Genomic DNA, 21,255 nt, shown 5'->3' on the forward strand with positions numbered 1-21,255 from the left:
TAAGTTAGATTGCTGTTTAAATGAGTGGCTCATTCAGAGCCAGGAGTGTGCTGTTTAATTGTAGCTGCATTGTAGCAAAGCAATGCTGCAGCCCCTCAGAAAACATTCTACTATTAAATGTACTAAGGCACTACAATAATGTACCAAATAGTGAGTAACTAGTGTTTCTTCTGCATTTTCCTTCCTCACCCCACCCCTGCTGCCTCTCCACTATTCCTTGAACGTGTTACAGCAATGAAAACCAGTAGGACCACTGTTCTATTAGCCCCAAATTAGCTTTTCCAACCTTACTCATTCTCCACAACATTTGACAATAAATTTATTAATGGTTTACTGTCCTCCTCCAACAACAAATTATGCTACCATGGTGGCTTGAGAAGGATTGATTCTGTGATTTTGGGGGAAGTCCTGCAAACCCTGAAAGCATTAACCACTGCCCACATGTTCAGATAAAAACTCCTCTTCCATGATCTGTTCAAGGCCATTGTAGTAGCACAGTGTAGTCAACACATAAAGATAACATAATGGAGTCTGCAAATAGCTTGAAGTATTTTTATTGACAGGGTTTTTTACAAGCATTTGCTTTTTGTAATTTTTGCAAAAATAAAGAACATAGCACACAGTGTTTCCATCTTGAATTCTCTAATACATTGATAGCTTATAGAATACACTTTTTTCCCCATTGATGTTAACTTCACATACAGCTTGGATGCTATTTTTATAAACTAAGATTTACCTTGTTACCATGTTTCCTTTATTAACTTATAGGTGTTTAGAAGGTTGGGAAAATGCAGTGCTATTTATTGCTAGAGGTAAAAAGTGGCTCATTTAGGATGAAGCCTGTATATCAAATTATCAGCTAGTAAATTTTACAACACACCTAAACATATAGTGTGAACTGAACTGATACAGAAAAAAAAAATGTAAAGAACTATTTCACCTTCACCTCCAATTTGTATACAGAATAGTAAGACTTTTGCATCTCCAGTGATTGGCATGCATGTTAATGATGGTATTTTCTGAATTTAATTTAGAATATACAATACACTTGTTTGTAATCATAAATAAATAGAGGTATAAAGACAAATCTCATTTCTCTGTAGGCTACCAACTATGTGAAACACAATTGGAGATCATAAATACAATCCCATTCAGCTTAATCAAATGTCATAGAACTAACTTCATGTGCTTAGTCTCATGCTGCAGAGTTGAGACAGGAAAGAAATTAGGTGGCACTTTATCTTTAATGGCACTTTCATTAGCAAACTACTTTAACTTGTATTACTAGCCAGGGTTACTCTTCAGAACAATATTTTAATATACGCAAGAAAAACACTAAAAAAGCAAAATTTCCTATGATGTGTTTCAAGCTTTAGCTAATGGTACAAGGATCATCATTGCTTGATTTCATTTCCCCTTCCAGCAATAAAGTGATCACAGCCTTACTCAAGTAGCTGCATGTTCCCTTTTTCCCAGTTGGGTGAGTGTTGTAGAATGCAGTCATGTCACCCTGCAGGGGAGGGAGAAGATGGTTCTGTTAGTGTTGATTATGTCAAGCATCCAGACACAGGTGAACAAGAGGAACATGGCAAATAGGTTATAAATGCAAATGTATTTTTTGGACTCTGAAGCTATAGTGTCATTCTGCTCATCTTTCACACATCGTCCACATACACTTACCTGACTATGTGGAAAACAGATGACTGAAATGCATTGCATTTATCTCCTTACTGAATTTTCCAGTCCTGTATAGATAGTGCTGCCTTTTTTGTTTGAGTGTCAGAGAACAACTGCTCTTGTAAAACATGCATCGAGATGATGACTCTGCAGTAACTCACTATGCTACCTCAGTGTGACTGAGAACCAGGCTCATAGGTGTACATTGGAGAGACACCAACTAAAGATTTGTTCAGAAGAAAAAAAATATTTAATCCCAAGAAGATACCAGAGGTAGCACATCAACTAATTCATTAAATCAGATCAACAAAGCAGGTTTCCTTCAGAGAACACCTGCTTTGTACAGTGAATGATGTTGAAATATTTGCTTACTGACAAATTCTATATTGTTCAGTTCAGGAAGTCAGTTAGTTCTAGTAAATGAAGAGTAGAGAACAGTTGCAAGTCAGTTTAGTGGAAAAGTGTAATTCAGACAACTTTGGAGTTCTTTTAGCTGTGTTTGTTAGGAAAGCTTGAGACAGACTATCAGTAGAACAAGCCTAAACAGTTAACTGCCACTGCTCATATAGCCAGGTTCCAGAAAAGGAGCTAAGTTCAGCAATAGGAAGTGCTGTTGCATATCAATATGAATCAATAGAGTAGTGGGCACAGGTATTTCTGACTATCTTGTGTACAATACAATGAAACACCAGGTCAGAGTGAGGAAGATCATGCTCAATACCAGGGACTAGTTCCACTGCTTCACTTGTATTTTCTCCTTCAATGAGTTCAATGAACTTGGGCTTATTACAGAATTTCCAAGCTTTGAGGCACTAAAACTTGTAGGGAGAATCTTTAGATGCATTTGAAGCATAAAACCTAAAGTGCCAGTGAAGTAAACATTAAAAGCTATTTAATGAGCAAATTACTTTCTTTTTTTTTTTTTGAACTTTAAGCCTTAGAGATGAAAAGCTTGTTAGGTGATGAATGCAATTCCAGCACACAAATCAGTGGCTAAGGATAGTTTTGCATTTTAGGATTTCGTGTGTTCCACTCTGAATTCATACCAGTTGCTTTTTATTCTGAAGGATGCAGAGCTAACACTTATAGCTAACTTCAATAAGAATGGTAAGTTTGCTAATACATTCATATTTTACTCACTTGTTTTTCAGCTCCTTTTGGACTGCTGTGATCTTTCTGAAAGTCATGAAATGCTTCTTGCACCACTTTGTCTAAGTCCACTTTGTCCTGGAACGCTAGTTCAGGATTTCTCTCCAAAATAACAGATATAACCATCAATAACTAGAACGTAACAGAAAGAGACTGTAAGACTTTGAATTTTATTTTAAGTTCAGGTTTACACACAAGTCCTGTTAATAACTGCATATGTCTCTTTCACACAGGCAGCTGTTTAACAATGGCACAGGTAATAGTGCAGAGATACTAGATTTCTGACTTTGATAAAGAATTGCTTTTCTGAAAGATGATAGGTTCTGGTGACTATCTAGTGAAGGGCACCATGTAATGATTGACATGAACATCTAACTTTGCTGGGAGCCAAGGAAGTTATTTTCCAGTTTATTTAGGTCACTGCATGGCTACAGAAATGCTGGTGTTCAGGCAATGGAGGGGGTGAAAAGCAGCAAATACTGAACATTGTTTTGAGGTATAATCACATCTGGAATAATTGTACTATGACAAACTTCATAAAAAACCCCAAACAGCCACCAATAAAAACAGTTTGAGAGAATTTACATTTCCTGTATCTGAAAGAGGTTTAAAATGGGAAGGCAAGCATGAGTACCAGTGACCTTTCATAATAATTACAAGTGGGCAGCAGAGTCTCTATTGCTTATCTTGGGTTTTGATAATTCTGTCAACTTTTAGCAAAAACTGGGGATATTCCCGCAAGCAGCACAACCATTAGTTGTTAGCCAGAACTGAGGATTTGATTTGACTGTGGAGGTATACTCACAAGCACCAGAGGCATATACGTGGGAGCTAACAATGAATGCTGCTGACAGCACAGATGTCAGTTACAAACGGTGCAGATGCTCTCGATCTGTTCACAAAGTACACACTACGTGCAGGGGTGGGGAAGGAGTTTAAACAGCCTCTTGCTGTACTGTTAAGTGTGGGAACGTAGGGAAGCTTGAAGTCAGTTGACCCCATAGCATGAAGCAACTCGCTAGACACCGTCAGCAAAATGGGAAAGAGGGGTTTGTTGCAGGGCAAACTGTTAGAACATAGGAAACTGTTAGGAGATGACAAAGGCTAGGGACTTGAAGGAAGGCTACTTTGTTCTCCTTACTACTTTTCACCTCCTGTGACCTAAATGTATTGGCACTGTCATTAATATTAATCTTTTTTCTAAAGGGGAAAGAACATCAAGAATTTAATATATTCTGAACATGTTAAGAGGAACTTGTTTAATTATGCAAAACCTACGGAGAAACCACTCAAGCAAGTGTTTATATTTAAAATGCTATTTCCTCAAATATTTGAGCCTCAGCTATGTTGGTTTTAATTCTAAGCTATAACATACTCATGAACAGTATAAAATTTCATTCACTGTAGGGCACAGACCTCTACAATAATTTGCCTGTATTCTGGCTGGTCGATATTTTGCAGCATATCTTCAACTAGAAGGGAAAAATTCCTTTCATACATCGTCATATCGGATAAGGTTGGTTGCTGAAAAACAAATAATACTTTTACTCAAAGACCATTTACATGAAATCAAAACCACCTCCAAGTGAGCTTTTTTCTGTGAATAAGTAATACTCAAACAAGAAATAGGATTACTGTAGGATCAATAAAGGAGCAGATTTCATGACTTGGAAAGGGTCTCCTAGGCTTAAGCTTTTATAAAGGTGTTTTAATAGAAATAACTGAATTCCATTCTATTAAAATTGTATTTCACCACGAAAATACAAAAAAAAATCTTAACAGGAACACATTACCTTAAGTAACACATAATAGCACAAAATAAACATTAGTGATAAAATAATTCCCCAATAAGTTGGGTAGAGCAGAAATAACTTAGCATATCTGCCAGATTTACCTGTGGTAAAAACTTCCCTGCCACAATTAAACCGTTGGGGGTTCTCTCCAAGATCTGCCACACTCGATCATAGAATCCAGCAGGAGTTCGATTGAGAGAACCATCTAGCTGTCTTCTGTTTAGCCAGCTTCTGTGGACAGAGAAAATTGAGAATATGAAGTTTAAAAAAAAACAACCAAGATTAGAGATGCAGTACCAAGTCATGTTCTGTGATGTGAGCCAGTAAGGTAAGCAGTGATATTAAATCCATATTCATGACACATGTGCAGTGTATGGGAGCTTTCTGGTACAGTACTCTCTAAAGCAAATAAAACCAAGATGCTCTGCAGATTGAGATTAGAACATTAGATGTGTGTTTGTAGCTTTATTTAACAGAAGGAAAAGAATTAACTGTTAAATCTCTGCAGTGCAGCACACTATCAGTAGGAGGCTGAATTTATCATGTCTAATCAATGCAAATTACCATAAGCAAACCCAAAAGTCACTGTGTGGTAGCTATGACAGCTGAATGTATACGAACTGAAACCCCCAGTATTTTATCATATTACAATAGGCAAAAAACTCTGTCCATAAATACAACTGCATCTGTAAAATACAAAATGCAATAGATGATGGATTAGAAATACCCATTGCTCTAAATACCAGGTTAGGTATTTCAGCAGGATTGCTGAAGGCAGGTTATTATGATGGCGTGTAGAAAAACAGCTGGCTGTAAATTTAGGAATCTGACAAAATGGCTTTGTTCAACTAAAGCTTTGAACAAACTGAGTTACACTCTCCATAAATTACAATTCTGGTTTGCCTTCAGAAGCATACTGTCCCTACCTCTTTTTTTTTTTTTTTTTTCCTTTACCTACAACCATGAAGCCTGGAATGTAATTTCTGTGTTGTTCTTTTCTCAGTATTACTAGAGCAGTGGGGCCTTAGCCAGAATGTTTGAGTTGCAAGTGATGGAACTCTAAGAAGTGACAGCATGGGTGTGATTTTAATTGGCAGATTCAAAGTATAAAATTAAGGCTTGTGCAGTAGTACTGCAGATACTTGACAGAAGATCTTTCCTAGAAGTTACTGACCTTAGCTGGGTTTTGAATTTTAAGTATGAAATCTATCTCTATATATAATATAGTAGTGAGAGCTCTGCTAGGAAGCAAAGCTCTGAGCAAAGGAACTAGCACTTTTGTCTTAGTTTAATATTCCTTCAAAAGGCTTTTTCAATTTGTTTCATGTCTTTTTAGCTTTACTAACATCAGCCCTTTTATAACATCAGAAGAAACAAATACTTCAGGGAGCGCTTTGTTCAGAAAAGATGGAAACTTTCCACACCTAAACGTTTTGATAGCTGCAGTCTAGGAATCAACATGCTATTAACTGCACATGATTCACCACTCTGGATTTGAGTCCTTTTTAGGAAAACTACACTTAGATTACTGCTTGGCAAGGTGGCTGCCTGTATTGTAGCCTAGTTCAAATGAATTTCAGCACTAATGCTGATATGTTGTGGTGGTGTGGGGGTTTGTTTTGTGGGTTTTTTTGTTTGGTTGGTTTTGGGTTTTTTTAATTGTTAGTTTTCCTGTTTGTATTACAAGATTACCTTGCTGCTTAAGACTACAACTAGTCAGTAAGATTGTTTGTTTTAGCAGAGGCCAGTGTACCTGATGAAATAACAAAAAGATCTTGTGTTGAATAAAAATTAATCTTCAATGTAAGTTTTAAGTGTTTGGACCATTAAAAGAGCAATGCTCCCTCCTATGAGGACAGACTGAAGGAGCTGGGGCTGTTTAGTCTGCAGAAGAGAAGGCTCCGAGGTGACCTAATTGTGGCCTTCCAGTATCTGAAGGGGGCCTACAAGAAGGCTGGGGAGGGACTTCTCAGGATCTCAGGTAGTGATAGGACTAGGGGGAATGGAATGAAGCTGGAGGTGGGGAGATTCAGGCTGGATGCGAGGAGGAAGTTCTTCACCATGAGAGTGGTGAAGCCCTGGAATGGGTTGTCCAGGGAGGTGGTTGGGGTGCTGTCCCTGGAGGTGTTTAAGACCAGGCTGGATGAGGCTCTTGGCCAGCCTGATCTAATGTGGGGTGTCCCTGCCCATGGCAGGGGGGTTGGAACTAGATGATCCTTGTGGCCCCTTCCAACCCTGACTGATTCTATGATACCAAAAAAGGCTACTTGCAGTCTTGAGACCTACAAAAAAAGGTCAAAAAGTATCCATGGAAGTCTGCACTTAGTTGGCAAAATCTCTATTTCTAGCTGGTATCTTATCTTCCAGCCTGATGTGAGAGGTAGGAAAATTGCAAAAATTTTACCCTCCACGAAAACCTTGGGAGAGGTTAGTCATGGAGAGACTGTTAGAGAGGTAAATATATCACTAGACCTTCACGAATGACAAAGCAACTGTCAGTGATATATGGTATCACACTAGCAGAGATTTTTTTTTTCTCAAGTCATAACAGTAGGAAAAACAGTTGCAGAAAGAAAACACAAGGAGACAGTGTTCTGTGGTTCCTGCCAGGAAAAGAACTTTTAAAACCAAGTCACTAAAGAGCAAGGAAAAAAGAGCTAGTAATACTCTATAGGAAGAAGGTAAAGATAGGAAGTTTTGAAGGATATGCTGGCTAGCTTTTGTACTCAGATAACCTCTGAAAAAGTATTCATCCTCAGAAAAACCAACCAGAGCACTGCTGACCCTGCTATCATACGTTAACGGAACTAAATGCAGAAAGCACTGTGACAATTCAGGTAAGATTTCTAATGAAGGATGGTGCTTGAATTGCTTACTGTGACTAAATTGTTTCCTAAATAGCATATTATTTAATGAAGATGATGTCAAGAGAAACCCCAGTGTAATTCTGCTAAGGTTTTAGAGGAATAATGTTAACATGCATAGAGACTGCAACTAAACAGCAAAGCATTAATAACCACAATGAAGACACTGACAAGCATGTGGGGGAGAGAATACAGAGTCAGACTAAGAGTTTCTCCATCACACAAATTAGGTAAGCGGGCAGACACCTGTTGAAGGAGCTTATTTCTCAAGCTTGGGGAGGGGGGAAGAATATTTGTTTTAATTAAGCAGGAGCATAAGTACTATGTCATATGACTTCCTCTTTGTTGAGTGAAAAGGCCATCATCCATTCAGTCAAGGACTATGGAAATTATCAGCAGGATTATGGGCAAAATTTTAACTTAATTACAAGTAAAACCTACAGGAGGACTTTTGACTTCATCTTACCAATATAGTTAAGTAGAAATATAGTAATTTAAACTTTTGTCTTGCCCACTTTGGATCACAATGAATGCTCTTTCCAGCAGCTAGTTACAGCATGGAGAAAAGATTACACCACTCTCTCTTGAGATTTCTAGAGAGCCATCTGTTCTTAATTCATATAATAAGGTAGAAGAAAGAGGGCATTGAAGAGCAGACACTATTCTTACTGGTTACTTAATACTATCTACTTAAGTAATTTCTGGCATTGAAGAATATAATGCATCACATTACTGCCGAAGTATAGAGATTACTGCTATGACTTCCACAAAGACAAAGCGGAAAAGGGAAGATGCAATATAAAAGAAACAAATGTAGAACCTGGACACAGGTGGAAGAATATAAAAGTGCTTTTTTGCCTTTTACCTTTCCTTAAATGAGGGTATCACTGATTGCATATGTCTGGTGATTTCAGATGTACATAAAGTAGTTTAGAAATGAAAATTACTTGAATAGCCTATTATGAATGAAAAACAGGTGCCACAAACCCACACATCTCATTACCTCCCATGCTGCTGTGGTTGAAGAATATCCAGCAGAAGCTGTTTCACTTCACTAGGGGACATCTGGTACAAGTCTCTGGCTGGCATATCCCCAGCACGGATTTTCAATTCATGCTTCATAGCATGGATAATCCATCTGAAGTGAAGAGAGCAACACATTTATTAATTCAGCATGAAGTATCCAAAGATGAAAAATTAGTCTAATAAAACAACTCATAATAATTCCCCATGGTCCTGCTGTTTGGCTCTCAGTATCAAATACTGCACAACTCTCGCTGTATTGTGGAATTTACTCAGAGTGTGTGCTGTTTTGCAGTGTGATATGAACTGAAAAGAATCACATGCAGGTTAGGAAAAGTGTCCTTCACAACCCATTTCTTAGGGAAGATCCATTTGATCACATCCCATGGTCATTAAGACAAAGACTTACCTGCCTTTTGATGTTAAAATTTGTACTCAAAATTACGCTCTGACAGTATATGCATTTTGCTGGTGATTTAGAAAAAACTGAAACTTTAAATTTAAAATGTCCCAGGGCTTATTTATAGTTTTAGCCTTTGAAAAGCCTTTTTGCACTCACTTCTTTCTTCTGCTACTGGTTTTTTGAAAGTATTTGATTAAATATATGGCAACAGTGAAGTGTTTTTTTGTTGTTTTTAGCCTTAGGAATCAGAGCAGAACTTTTCAAATTACTGAAGTAAATGCTGAATTTTATTCTGCACTGTCTATAGAATAGTGCTACAGCCTCTAATATAATAAAGATGAAATAAAGTACAGATACATCTGAAGCAAAATAAATGAGCATTGAACTCACTCTCTTGCCATTTACATTGCTTCAGTTCAAGTAGGGGAAAAGAAACTCGAGTAGTTTTTCTTCTCACCGTCCATCATGTAACACCTGACCAAGTCTGGGTTACATCAAAGAGTCTTACTCTATTAATCAGAAAACACAGAGTATCCCTAAGAGAGTTACTTTGTCATTAGAATACCCAGAGTGCACAGGCGTGTGATTACTTAGGCTGCAAGGTACTCAAGTCACAATGGTTTCTGAAGGATTTTTACTGTTGTGGTGGGTTAACGCCCATTCTGAAAACAGGGCGGAGGGCTTGAGAGCGCTTTGCCCTCCCTGCAGGGCATCTTCCCCCTGGGAAACTGAATCTGTTCCACTTCCCCCTCCCTGCCCAGCTAGGGTATAAAAGGGAAGGCATTGGAGTCATTAGCTTTCCTTTTGGCTCCTGCCTCTCCTGGATGAGAGCTACTGCAGCTCCCTTCCTGCTCCTCTGCCATGTGGTTGGGCCTGATCCTTCTCCCTGCTGCATCTGCCCCTCTTCAGAGAGAGACTGGTTTTGTATTCTTCTTTGTCCCCTTCCCATCCATCCTTTTTTTTTTTTTTTCTTTTTTTCCCCCCTCTCTGTTAGGAGGGAGGAGGGGGGAGCAAGGGATTGATTCTCAGCCTTGCCCCCATCTGAGCTCTTAACTCCCGGTTAAGGCTTAAACCACCACAACTATCTATAGAACATTCTGAGAGGTTAGGCTAACTGATTCAGCATTGCTTTACATTTGAGGTTTCTACGACCATTCACTGAAGGTGCAAGACAGAAGAGAACGTGAGGTAAGGTGGACATAGTATGTTACCCAAAACACACTGCATGTATTTATTTTAGTGGGTGAACAGTGTCCTTCTCCTGTTACTAATCCTGACAAACACGACTGGCTTAGGAATTGGTTCTTTTTTTCATTGGTGACTCTAATGTATTTGTGTGGAAGTCATTCACTGGCATTTTCTTTTTGCAGTAGCCCTACAAAACAGCAAATTCAAGGGTGGACCTGCAACCAAACTCTTCACTGATAAGAGGTGGGTAGAAGGCAGTTGGTTGGAGGTTTTTACAGTAATAGGGCTGTCAGGAACTTGATCTATTTCAACTTGAAATCCTGAAAACAAATCAATAACAAGGCACTAAATCGAATCATTATTAAACTGGAATGGTGTTTCTGGGAGTAGGTTAATTTTGCTCACTGGAGTGGGTGGTAACACCAAAATGAAAAAAAGCATTAACCTGGAAGGAAATAAAAAGTAATTGCAAAAAGGATTAGTTACGGAGCATGAGGAAGGGGAGGCAAAAGGAGTAACATGATCTGTAGAAAGTACAGAAAAGGTGTTTAAGTGTGAAAGAAGAGATGTACTTGCAGTTCAGTACTGGTGGTTTGAAGTGGTTTTGGTTTGATAATGACTAGTATGCACTGCTAAACTGGAAGGCTGAATCTTGTGTGCTAGAAAAGAGACTGCTGGTTTCTACCTCCAGTGCTGAATATTGTATTTTCTCTATGAAAAAAAAACAAACATGGAACATTTAAATTCTAATGTTAAAGCATGCTCACTGATTCTGTAAACCTCAGTCAGTAGCACCTGGCCTCTTCAAAAAAGTGATTATTCAAATGCACCTGTCTCTTCCTAAATGTGATAAAGTAATTGAGTTCTATAAATAGCCAAGTCAATGCAGGTACTGTAGGATAGAACACTTTAGCACAGACTATTTCTAGTCTTTCTGATAAGGTCACCTTATCAAAGAACTGAAGAGAACAATCCTATAGGTAAATGATGTATTAAACTTGATTCAGATTTGTGGATTCTAAGAAATGTATAGTTTATCTTGACCTATATAGCTTAGAATGGTAGAGCTTTGAAACTGATGGTCAGAGTGTCTGTAACAGGGATACTGTTCAGCTGTGGGGGGGTGTTTCGGTTGTTTTTTAGTGAATAAAAAAAAAATAGACATTTTTAGCAACAGGTTAGGAGAGATCTTTACCACAGCAGTGAAGTATATTTGTGTGCAGAACTGCTCTTGAGCAATGTCTTCGCTATGCCAGATATCATATTCCCATTCGCTGAGCATTGGAAATATGCCTTGTGCCTCAAAACCTTCTAAGAATAGCTGTAATAGCAAATACATTTGAACTACAGAAGGCTTTTATTACCTGAAGTCCTCATTATAGGCAACACTCTAAAAGAACAAGCTATCTTTTTGGACAGATTATTGTGCTGAAAATCTGGAATAAAATAGTTGAAGTACCTTGAAACACTGTTTCCAAGGGATGTGTTGCTCATGAATGCCAGACTCTTAAAACTGATTTAGATAAGGATATATCATGGCCTGAGCACTTGGTAAAAACCAGAATCCACAACTAGAACCATAGAGAAGAGCATGCTTTCAGAAGGGAATCAAATTCATGCTGCATCTTTCCTAGATTACAACATTTATTCAGTCTCTACCCTTTGCCCATTTGCCCCATCGCTACATCACATCGGTGATGGATCAGTTGAACAAAAAGATGATGGCCTCATCCAGAAGCCTTACTCCGAGACTGCAATTTTTCCTTCTCCTTCCTCAACTAAAGAAAGTCTGACAATAAAAACTCTTCCTGTCCTCTCTACCTCTTGATTCTTCCCTTCCTGCCAGTGTACAGTACTTCCCCGGCCTCCAGCCATTGTCTATCTAACCTGTCTGATAAGTGTGCTAGAGGCCAAGGAAGTTACCATCCATTAGGACTCTGTCCACAGCACATGCTTAGCAGTAATTAAATCTGTGCCAAGTGCCCACCTAAATAGGTGCATCACACCTGTACCTAGTACATAATAAAAAGCCTTTTTGCTGCCCTTGCACAAAGAGCAAATAGTGATCTCTGTATTAGAAAAACTTCAAATGGGCTGTTACAAGGATTGCCTCTCCTCCACTTGATGCTCTTGACTGACAAATTTTAGATTAGATGTGTAGCCATTTTCAGCATGCCAATTTAAAGCATGCTTCCAAGAAATATAAAGCTGAGGAATACAGATTTTTCTGCATCATCTTATGTAAATGACTTTTGCAATGTAGCAACCATCACTGCACTACCTTATGTTCCCATACAACAGTAGTAACAGAACAGCAAAGAGATATTTTACTGACCCAATCCGTATCTTCAGCATACCGCTGAAAAGTTCTGGCGAATTTGAGATGATCCAGCCAATATGTATGACAAGTTCCTGCTGAACTACAGCTTCTCTTTCATCTTGTAAATTACACTTCCCATAGAGGATGTTCTTAATCTCTCCCGGGGATAAGGGATTAGAAATAACTTCCTCTTGGCCAAAAGCTCCAAGCGTCACCTATGAGATATTGAGAACAACTCAGAAGATAGAGACAGGAATAAAAGTACCGTAGAAGAATTCAGAAATGAAACTTTATGAACTCTGCCTTTCTTGTTAAACTTTCACAATGCAGAAGTAGTTTTATGTCAGTGATCAATGCTTTGTTAATACTGTTAGTTGGATGCTATCAAAATAACAAAATCCACTGGACACCATAGTGCATACAGAATATAGCTTTCCACATTAAAATAAAAATTAAACACCACTGCTTTGCTTTCAAGACTGGCTATACAGTCACAACTGTACAGGGGGTTGAGAGAGACTTTCATTGCTGACCTTTCAGTTGTGAAGCTCACTTAAAATTCAGTAATCAAGTAATAGTCCTGTGTTTTTATCTCTAATAGCATCCTAAAACAGAAAGCCTTAAGAAAATACTGCTCGTACCAGACTGATACACCACAAAAAAAGAAGGCTTGTTAAAATTCTGACTGGCTTTTAGTTTATTGTCAGTAAAACACAGTAACACTAATTTTTAACCTGTAAAAAAGATTGTTTTTCTAGGGGCATCAGTAAAGGCAAGGTCAGTTAACAGGCTGAATATAAAACAACTACAAATCATGCCTCATGCAGGTGCGGCTTCCTTTACAGCTGGTGCCTGAAGCACAGGCCCAGATCTCAGTCTGGAGTAAGACAAATCTGCCATGATAGCATTGCACATAGTTAAGAATACAGCTACACATATTTTGATACAAAAATGCATAGTATGCCATTATTTGGAAACAGCTCTTCATGGACTTGATTAAAATTATTATGCTGAGAGGGAAAAGGAAAAAAAAAACTCCTTAGGAAAGAAACACTGATACTTGGAACAGAAAACCAAACTCCTGGAAGACTTTTTGCTCAGTTGGCACCCATCTGTTGTTGTCTTATGCTCAATTACTGAGAGAGGGGCTACATCTTCATTAACTACATCTTAAAAAGAAGCTTTATTACTTCACTCTGCTTTTGTGAGATGAGGTCATATATCTAAAACCTAAGGAGTTATGTAAATAAGACCTTTTCCCTTCTTATCTAGACTCTGAACTGCCTTTTCAATACTGTTCTGCCTTAAATAAATTTATTAGCTCAGAGTATATTAAAGTATTAGACATATCTTTATTTTATCTGGATTTTTCTTATTCAGAAAGGATTTTTAAGTCATTGAGTACTTTTAAAAGGAACAGCAAAACTAGAAAGGCCATTTATTTATTTTCTCTGTTATTCTGTAACACATTTCTCAGGAGTAAAGACTTACCTGCTTGCCCTGAACTAAAACATTAGTAATAGATGGTGCAAGGCTGTCCACTAGTTTACCTAAAAGACTTGCTGTGAAGCGCACAACAGACCTGAGGGCAGAAAACAGAGCAATCCCACTACATATCAAAAGCCAGTTTAATGAATTCATGAAGAGATTTGAAGTCTGCCACAGCAGAGATCTCAAAACTGACTCACCAAATACATACAATAGTTATAAAGAAGAATTTGGATCAGATTTTATATATTATTCTATGGATTTCCAGTTTTAGTGTAAGTATACATTAACTGATTGAAAAGAAATTTAGTTGGAACTCATTAAACTGCCAGCTCCACAAAAAGCTTGTTGGTCTTTTCTCAGCATCCTCTTGAAAACAGACAGCTAAGAGACACCAGCTTCTCTTCTGTGGCATTTCCATAATTTTGCAATGATGTTTGTAATTTTTAGTCTACTTAAGCAAGAAAATATTTGCAAGAGCAAGTACAACACATAACACCAAGCCTGTTTCCATGCTGAGGTAATTTCACATGTGCAGCATAAAAAGAAGAGACTTGGGTAAACTGCTAGTTTACTTAGCAGTAACTTCTAACAAAACCTTTTTTTTCCCCCCATATATGCAGCTGATGGTTACAGACAAATTACTTCAATAATAATTTCCTGCCAAAATACAAACCTAATAAACCTATATTTGAGCATTTCTAGCAAAGGCTTTAAGGCTGCTGAGAATAATCTATCCACAGAGATAATGACTGGGCTGTAATATTCTACAGTGTTAGTAAAAAAATACAAACAGATGTTGATTCCTGTGAAAACTGATACAAACTTGAGCAAAACATTTCAAAAACACATTAGCTGATACTAGCAAAATGCAAATAAGGAAAAAAGCTCACAAGGAGCTCCATTTCAGACCTCTGGGCACTTTACCTGTTTCCCATGTACCAGTAAAGTAGTAATATGTGGGACTATAGAAGAGGAAAATTTCTGTGCAAATGCAGCACTGTAGCGCACCACCAGCCTATATGTATTTCACATGGCAATCATGGAAGAGAAATGAAAAGTAGTTTACATATTTTGCTCCTAAAAATACTTCTGACTTTTCTTCATTACAAGAAATACCACCAAGGTATTTTGGTTCTACCTTATTATAGGCAAAGGCCCAATTTACTGTATTGACAGTAAAGTGAAAAATGAAAAGCAGGTTTTAAATTTACAGACTCAGCTGTTAGGAACAGTTAGATTGAGAGAGCAGAATTCAGGACAGGCTCAATTAATTTCTTCAATTAAAAAAATAATAAATAAATTCTACTGAGACTCAGGGCAGGGAAACTAATAAACAACATGTAAATACTAACCTACTTGCTGAAACCTTTTAAAGTTATTGTGACAAAGTGAAGCTCAAAGTAAGTGACTTTGGGGCGATAAACTGTGTACATGTATCAACTTAATTGATTTCTGTTGTATCATCAGCCTTGCTCCAGAAAGCTTCTGATAATATACCCTCTAAGAAATTAATTGTTTGAATTTAATGAGAACTGTACATTGTGAATAACACCCACAGCAAATCAGCTTATTAATACTCTTATATTAAAAAAAAATAATAAGAGAATACCTATTTTTTAAGTCAGCATTATAAAGCACATCTTCAGCTTTGTAATTTACAATTCTGTCAGTAGAGCTCTCTCCTTCCCCCTCCCCCCTCTTCAAGCTTTCATCTCTATGACCATACTAGGGGGAAAGAAATTGGTGCAAAAGAAAAATTACATAGATATTTATAGATAAATATATACATATACAAACCACAGCTTTTTGCTGCCAGCTCGTCTATAGATTCTTTCAATGTGCTCAGCAACAGTACCTAAATGCATTTAAAAAAAGCCACAAAACCAAAGTATAAGCCAGAGAAGTGCGTAAGTTGTCATTTAACAGTAATAAGATAAATGTGGTGAGATCACATAATTCTGAATCAGCTTTTGTAAAGCACTTACCTACTGTGCTGAATATCTAAAATTCAGATGCAATCAAGTCCCCTCTTCTCCAGTGGTACATAAGAAGCCAAACCTGATTCAGATTAATTTGCTCCTCATGCTGTATACAGAGACCTCTGATACTCACCTGTTTTTCTACTGGGGAAAATTCATCTATGTACAGATCTGGCCTATAAAGGTACATTCTCAGACTGCAGATTGTGTTTTGGATACACTCTCCACTGTCCTGCTCTTTTGTTGAGCTAAAGCCTACAGTAAACAACAAGGAAGCCTTGTGCTTGGTGGTCCAGTTCATCCAAGTGCATTGTGTTTGGACATACCACACGTTTGTGATAGCTGATCTCCAAGGCACCAGTTGTTTTTGGCTTTGTATATGAACAACAGATCACTGGTTAATCGTGTGGGACATGAGACTGATTTTACAGCAAGTTGGGACAGTGTGAAAAAGAGGATCTTTCATTGCTTTGCAGCTCTGCACTGAATAACCACATCAGCTGCATTACAGCACGGCTCTTGTCAAGGCAACAACAGGGGATGCTGAACAGACCTAGAAGACTCATCAGTGATTTATTACTATTTCTCCAAACTGATTTTCTGTGTGCCAAAGAGAACATTTTGTGAAGTGACCTAAGAAAGACAGGGCAGGAAAACAGAAGAGCACTGCTTCTAGGTCAAAGGAGGTAGTCCAAGATTCAGAGAAGGTGTAAAGCATGGGAATTACCTTAATCACAACAACAGATACCATTCTTTTGTTAGCCCATAGTTGATCACAGTGTATAAACTTGTTATACTGACATCTCTCTCCAGCTGTGCAGGGGTCAACTGAGAACCATTAGCTTAAGAGTGGTGACAAACATTCCATTTTTTAGACTTCATTTAGCTTCTACATTTTAAATTCTCAGGTGGAATAGCAGTATTTTGCATGCCAGACACTTACTGGTGAACAGTTAGTTCATCCATACCAACAGTAGCAGAAGCTGACTCACAAAATCATAGCCTGTGCCCATCAGCTGGAACACTCAAGGTTCTTCAGCTTTTATTTTTAGATTTATGTTTTATTGATTGTGTGATTATTTAATGTCAGTCTTAGTAATCTCCAGTCGTAGGAGGATGGGAGCTTGTAGTCTGTAACTCAGACTTTTTAATGCAAGGTACATATTAAAAAGGTTATCATCAGCTACTGATTCATATGGGATGGGACAAGAAGGTCTATACAAGCTACCTGTGAACAGTCTGAAGCACAATGGTATGGTTTTGACCTAAATGGTTTCAAGATATCTAATGGTCAAAAGTGCTTACAGGGGTAGCAAGTCTGCCCCAGGTTGTTTCCAGAGCAAAAGGACATAGCCTAAAAAGGCCTAAAGAAACCTACTAAGGCTCTCTAAGCTTAACAAAGATACAGGAAATAGTGAGGAAAAAAAAGCTGCTTCAGAGTCTACACATGCCTGATGCTCAGATTCCAGCCATGACTTTGGTTCACATTGTGTTTCAACGATGCACTGTGCAATGTTACTCCACTTTCCATTGTTCTCCATAACATTTTTTATATAGCAATAAGAAGATAATGTCTATTTATGGCAAAATGACAGCTCATCACAAGAACCAGCTCTCTTATATCAAATGAAGCAGGACTCCATAACATGAGGTGGTAAGTTACACTGCTAGAAAAACAACTAAGAGAACATTACCAGATCTTAACGTTCCCCTTTTCTGAGGAATATTCATATATCCAAGGGGAGCTAATAAACAGTCTTTGGAAAAAAACCCCAAAACACCACCAAACCTTGCAGCACAAAAGCCACAAACCTCAGTATCCTCCTCTGAATTATTTTACATACATTTAAATGCTGTGCTTTGATCCAAAGCCATAATACAAAATCAGAGTAAGCCTCATACATTTCAAGACCACTGTAAACACCATTTCACTTTTCTATATGGGCCAAATTCCCTGTGTTTTGTATCTGTACAGTCAAAATTACAACCAGGTAGCAGAACCAGCCTACAATTAATCAAAAAGAGTTCCTATATTTAGCAGCTCATTCCCCACCACTCCATCAATTTGTATGTCCCACTTAATGCAGGAATTGCATTAAATGGCAAGGAAAATAGCTACACAAGTGCCTGCATGCATGGCCATTATTGTTTATTATAAGTAACATACAGCTACTTCCTGAGATACTCAGAACAGTCAAACAAAAAAGACCTTACTTACCTTCCTTGGTGATGAAATTCGGTCCTTCCCTCTTAAGCAATATACTTGAGAGTAATGCTTGACTTGCTAGGCAATTGCAATCCTTAAAAAGCCAAACAAAACCCACAAATCAGCAATGACATAACCTAGAACGGCCTCTACGTTTTCAGCGAAGCAACACCAAAAGAGCCATTAAAAATCTTAAGTGAAGCCACAGGGTCTCTTGCTATTGTACCGAAGTTACCAGGCTGTCAGCAAATAACAACTGTTGCAGTCTTTTGAATTTTAGTACAGCAATAAAATATTCATAAGACAGACAACAAATGGGTCCCCTTCTAGATGGTGGTTTGTTACCAGAAGTTTATTTGGGTATCTGGGAGAAATGGAAACCGACACTCACAGCATGAAGGGCCAGAAAATTCTGTGATATTAGGGTAAAGGGCTGTCGACATCAGACACTCTACCATATCATTAATGTTGAACTGTGACACTAATCATGTTGCTCTAAGTAGGCTGCTGTTAGAAAATGAGAAGGAAGTTACACTGTATCTGTTTTCTTACATTAAGTTTCTGCAGGATTTCATATGTTGACTTGTTTTTCCAGTCATTAATATTTATATCGGGTTGCTGCTCAAGTTCAGACACATTTGGAGTACTAGACTGTCTCTTGACTTTTGAATGTTTGGGAAGATCAAGCTCCTCCAAACTCCTAAATACAGGAGCCCTGGAAAATAAGTATGTAATTTTTTCAGAGTTCAGAAAATCTTTTAACTATCAAATACTTCATCATTATTATTTACACATAGCCTTACTCTTCTGTTTCAGTGATTCTTAGGAAGTCAAGTTGTTCAACAACTGCTCCAGAGATTAATGTCTGAAATGAAAAATTGAAAAAAGTTTTAACAGATGCAGAAATGTACATAACTATATCGTTTGCTTTTGATCTCGGTGTGTTGCTGGTGGTTTCCACTGAGAAAGTAGTTTCTTTATCTACAGTTGCAAATATCTTTACACTTTCAGAGTCGTCTTCCTCTTTTTTGAAGTCTCACTTAAGACAGCAGAAGTCTTTCAGAACTGCTGTCTCTGCTAGCATTCTGCTGTTCTTCTGCCTGCAATATGCAGCCTCCTCCACTGAACACTGAAGATGAAGAATTTATGTTCCTCAGAGTCTTGCATGATACCCACGTTCTGGATCATAACACTGAGTTTCAGGGATCACCGAGGGATGTGCAGTTTTTCCTGTCAGTCTCATATTACAGGAAAGCACAATAGTATTTCCTACTCCATAGTCATGCCTTGGTCCAAGCATGCCTGCCTAAGTCTGCACATCAAATGCAGCTGACAAATACTTCTGTCTCAGAATATGACACACCTGAAATTCCATGTTATTTTATCTGATGTAGTCAGTACAATTCATTCAGTCTGAATTTACATGAACTTCCTATTCATGTATTGCCAGAAGGAACTTAACTGTACTACAGTATTTTTAAGACTGCTTTTTGATCCGAGTTTGCATGTTAAATTCCTTTTTCATTGTACACAAGTTGCAGTAAAATACTGCTCTGTTACACTGTGAGAAGAATGAGTCTTGTTTGACTTATTGTCATTGTTTTCAAGCAGATGTCATTGAAGGTGAAAACTGGAAAAGTGCTCCAAGTCTTACAAACACACACATTTTAAAGTGAAATGGCATTTTGTATATTTTACAAGAAGAAAGAGTGTTCACCCAGTTAGTCACATGTTCTGTTTCTAGGCATGTTTACACATACGTATCTAAAGGGAACAGCTGACAACAATTCACAAAGCTTCAATATCTATTTTGTTGGAACAGTTTTAAGTCACCATTCAGGAAAAACATACCTGTACTCTGTCAACATGAACTTTCACTCCTCCAACAACTCCCTTCCTAAAGGCTGCCAACATATCTAATATTGGGTTGAATCTGCTCCCTCTGAAATGTGAAACAGAACTTCATTAATCATGCAATTAGGGAAATGCCACACTGCAAATGATGTTCTTAGCTGTCTCTACCTTATATTGTCTTCACGGATAAGTACAACGAAGAGCGGACGACCATGCATTTTCCAGTACTGCTTGATGAACTGCAGTGCATTCTAGGTAAGAAAGAATACCTTAGTCACAAAAAAATTACAAATACACAAGCACAACGTATCAGAATACACAGTGACAGATATCTTAAAGTGAGAGCACTGAAAATCCCATCAGACTGAAAAAAAACCCGTAGCCATTGAAAGACAAACAGATTCTTCAGCTTATAAAAGCTGCTTTCGAGCTTTGTTATTTCACAAGTTCTCTGCAAATGCTCCCCGCGTATCTACTGATCATAGACTAAACCACTAGAGAGTGCAGTATACCCAGCTAGGTGTAACGTCCCAGTTAAGGGTGCATGGCAGTCCAGGGCTTGAATCACAGCCACTAGAGTGGAATAACCAGTGCTGCCCCCTGTGCACTGGCGGTAGCTATTCAAGCAGAGGGCACCAGACAGGCAAGCTTTGCACTGCTGCCTGTTTTAAAGGTAGGGAAGGAAGGCAATTTTTAATAGTTGTGCAAAGTCGAGTCATATTTTTGCCTCCATCCCTGGCTTTAATTTTTCCCTTAAACAGATCCGTCTTGTTCCTCTTTTTGGCCAAGAACATTTGTTTTCCCAAAGAAACAAATGATAACTTCCTTCTTGCACTGCAGCATTCTCAATCATTGTGGATGCCTGCATCAGGTACCCACAAAAACTTGTACTAGGCTGACAGGATATTCATCTTGATACACTTTCCAGCATAAACTGCAAGTTTGTATTAAAATAATACACCCTATAGTGTTCCCTTTTCAGTCCTGTATTTTAATCAAACCTCACAGTTTATTCTACAGACTCTTTTTGTCAGTTTCTCACAGGAAAAGTTACAGATAAATACCTTAATGTCATCAATCAACATCATAACATCCTGAGACATGTAGAAATCGCTTAGATCAAAAATGATGGAGTAGCAAACTACAGTCTTTCCTAGTATTCTATAGATCTGTTGAGAGAGAAAGCTTTCATTAATCTTTTTAAAATATTTGAAGCACTGAAATAACCAAAAAGGAAAACAGCTATTTTGAAACTATCAAAGTAATAAATGCAGAAGAGATGAATTAAAAAACCACCATTTAAGATAA

General features: G+C 37.9%; 1 protein-coding gene across 5 annotated transcripts in view; it reads right to left on the bottom strand.

The window, feature by feature from the left end:
- Nucleotides 1-538: 538 nt before the first annotated feature.
- Nucleotides 539-21,255, bottom strand: part of PHKB (phosphorylase kinase regulatory subunit beta) — a 71,900-nt gene continuing 51,183 nt past the window's right edge. For 4 of the 5 annotated variants that reach the window (XM_068150571.1, XM_068150574.1, XM_068150573.1 and 1 more), the window contains 14 exons: nucleotides 21,012-21,116; nucleotides 20,116-20,198; nucleotides 19,945-20,035; nucleotides 18,897-18,958; nucleotides 18,646-18,808; nucleotides 18,106-18,187; nucleotides 15,706-15,763; nucleotides 13,909-13,999; nucleotides 12,433-12,632; nucleotides 8,487-8,621; nucleotides 4,721-4,850; nucleotides 4,243-4,350; nucleotides 2,818-2,958; nucleotides 539-1,510 (listed from right to left, as the gene is read on the bottom strand). In XM_068150571.1, the coding sequence (XP_068006672.1) occupies nucleotides 1,373-1,510; nucleotides 2,818-2,958; nucleotides 4,243-4,350; nucleotides 4,721-4,850; nucleotides 8,487-8,621; nucleotides 12,433-12,632; nucleotides 13,909-13,999; nucleotides 15,706-15,763; nucleotides 18,106-18,187; nucleotides 18,646-18,808; nucleotides 18,897-18,958; nucleotides 19,945-20,035; nucleotides 20,116-20,198; nucleotides 21,012-21,116 (1,587 nt within the window). In that variant the 3' untranslated portion in view covers nucleotides 539-1,372. Of the gene's footprint in view, nucleotides 1,511-2,817; nucleotides 2,959-4,242; nucleotides 4,351-4,720; nucleotides 4,851-8,486; nucleotides 8,622-12,432; nucleotides 12,633-13,908; nucleotides 14,000-14,832; nucleotides 14,924-15,705; nucleotides 15,764-18,105; nucleotides 18,188-18,645; nucleotides 18,809-18,896; nucleotides 18,959-19,944; nucleotides 20,036-20,115; nucleotides 20,199-21,011; nucleotides 21,117-21,255 lie in introns of all 5 variants that reach the window. The other variant, XM_068150572.1, reaches the window with a different exon arrangement.

This window comes from Melanerpes formicivorus, unplaced genomic scaffold (genome assembly GCF_026170545.1).
Source record: "Melanerpes formicivorus ecotype bairdi unplaced genomic scaffold, bMelFor1.0.p_v2 SCAF_20, whole genome shotgun sequence".
NCBI classification, from domain to species: domain Eukaryota; kingdom Metazoa; phylum Chordata; class Aves; order Piciformes; family Picidae; genus Melanerpes; species Melanerpes formicivorus.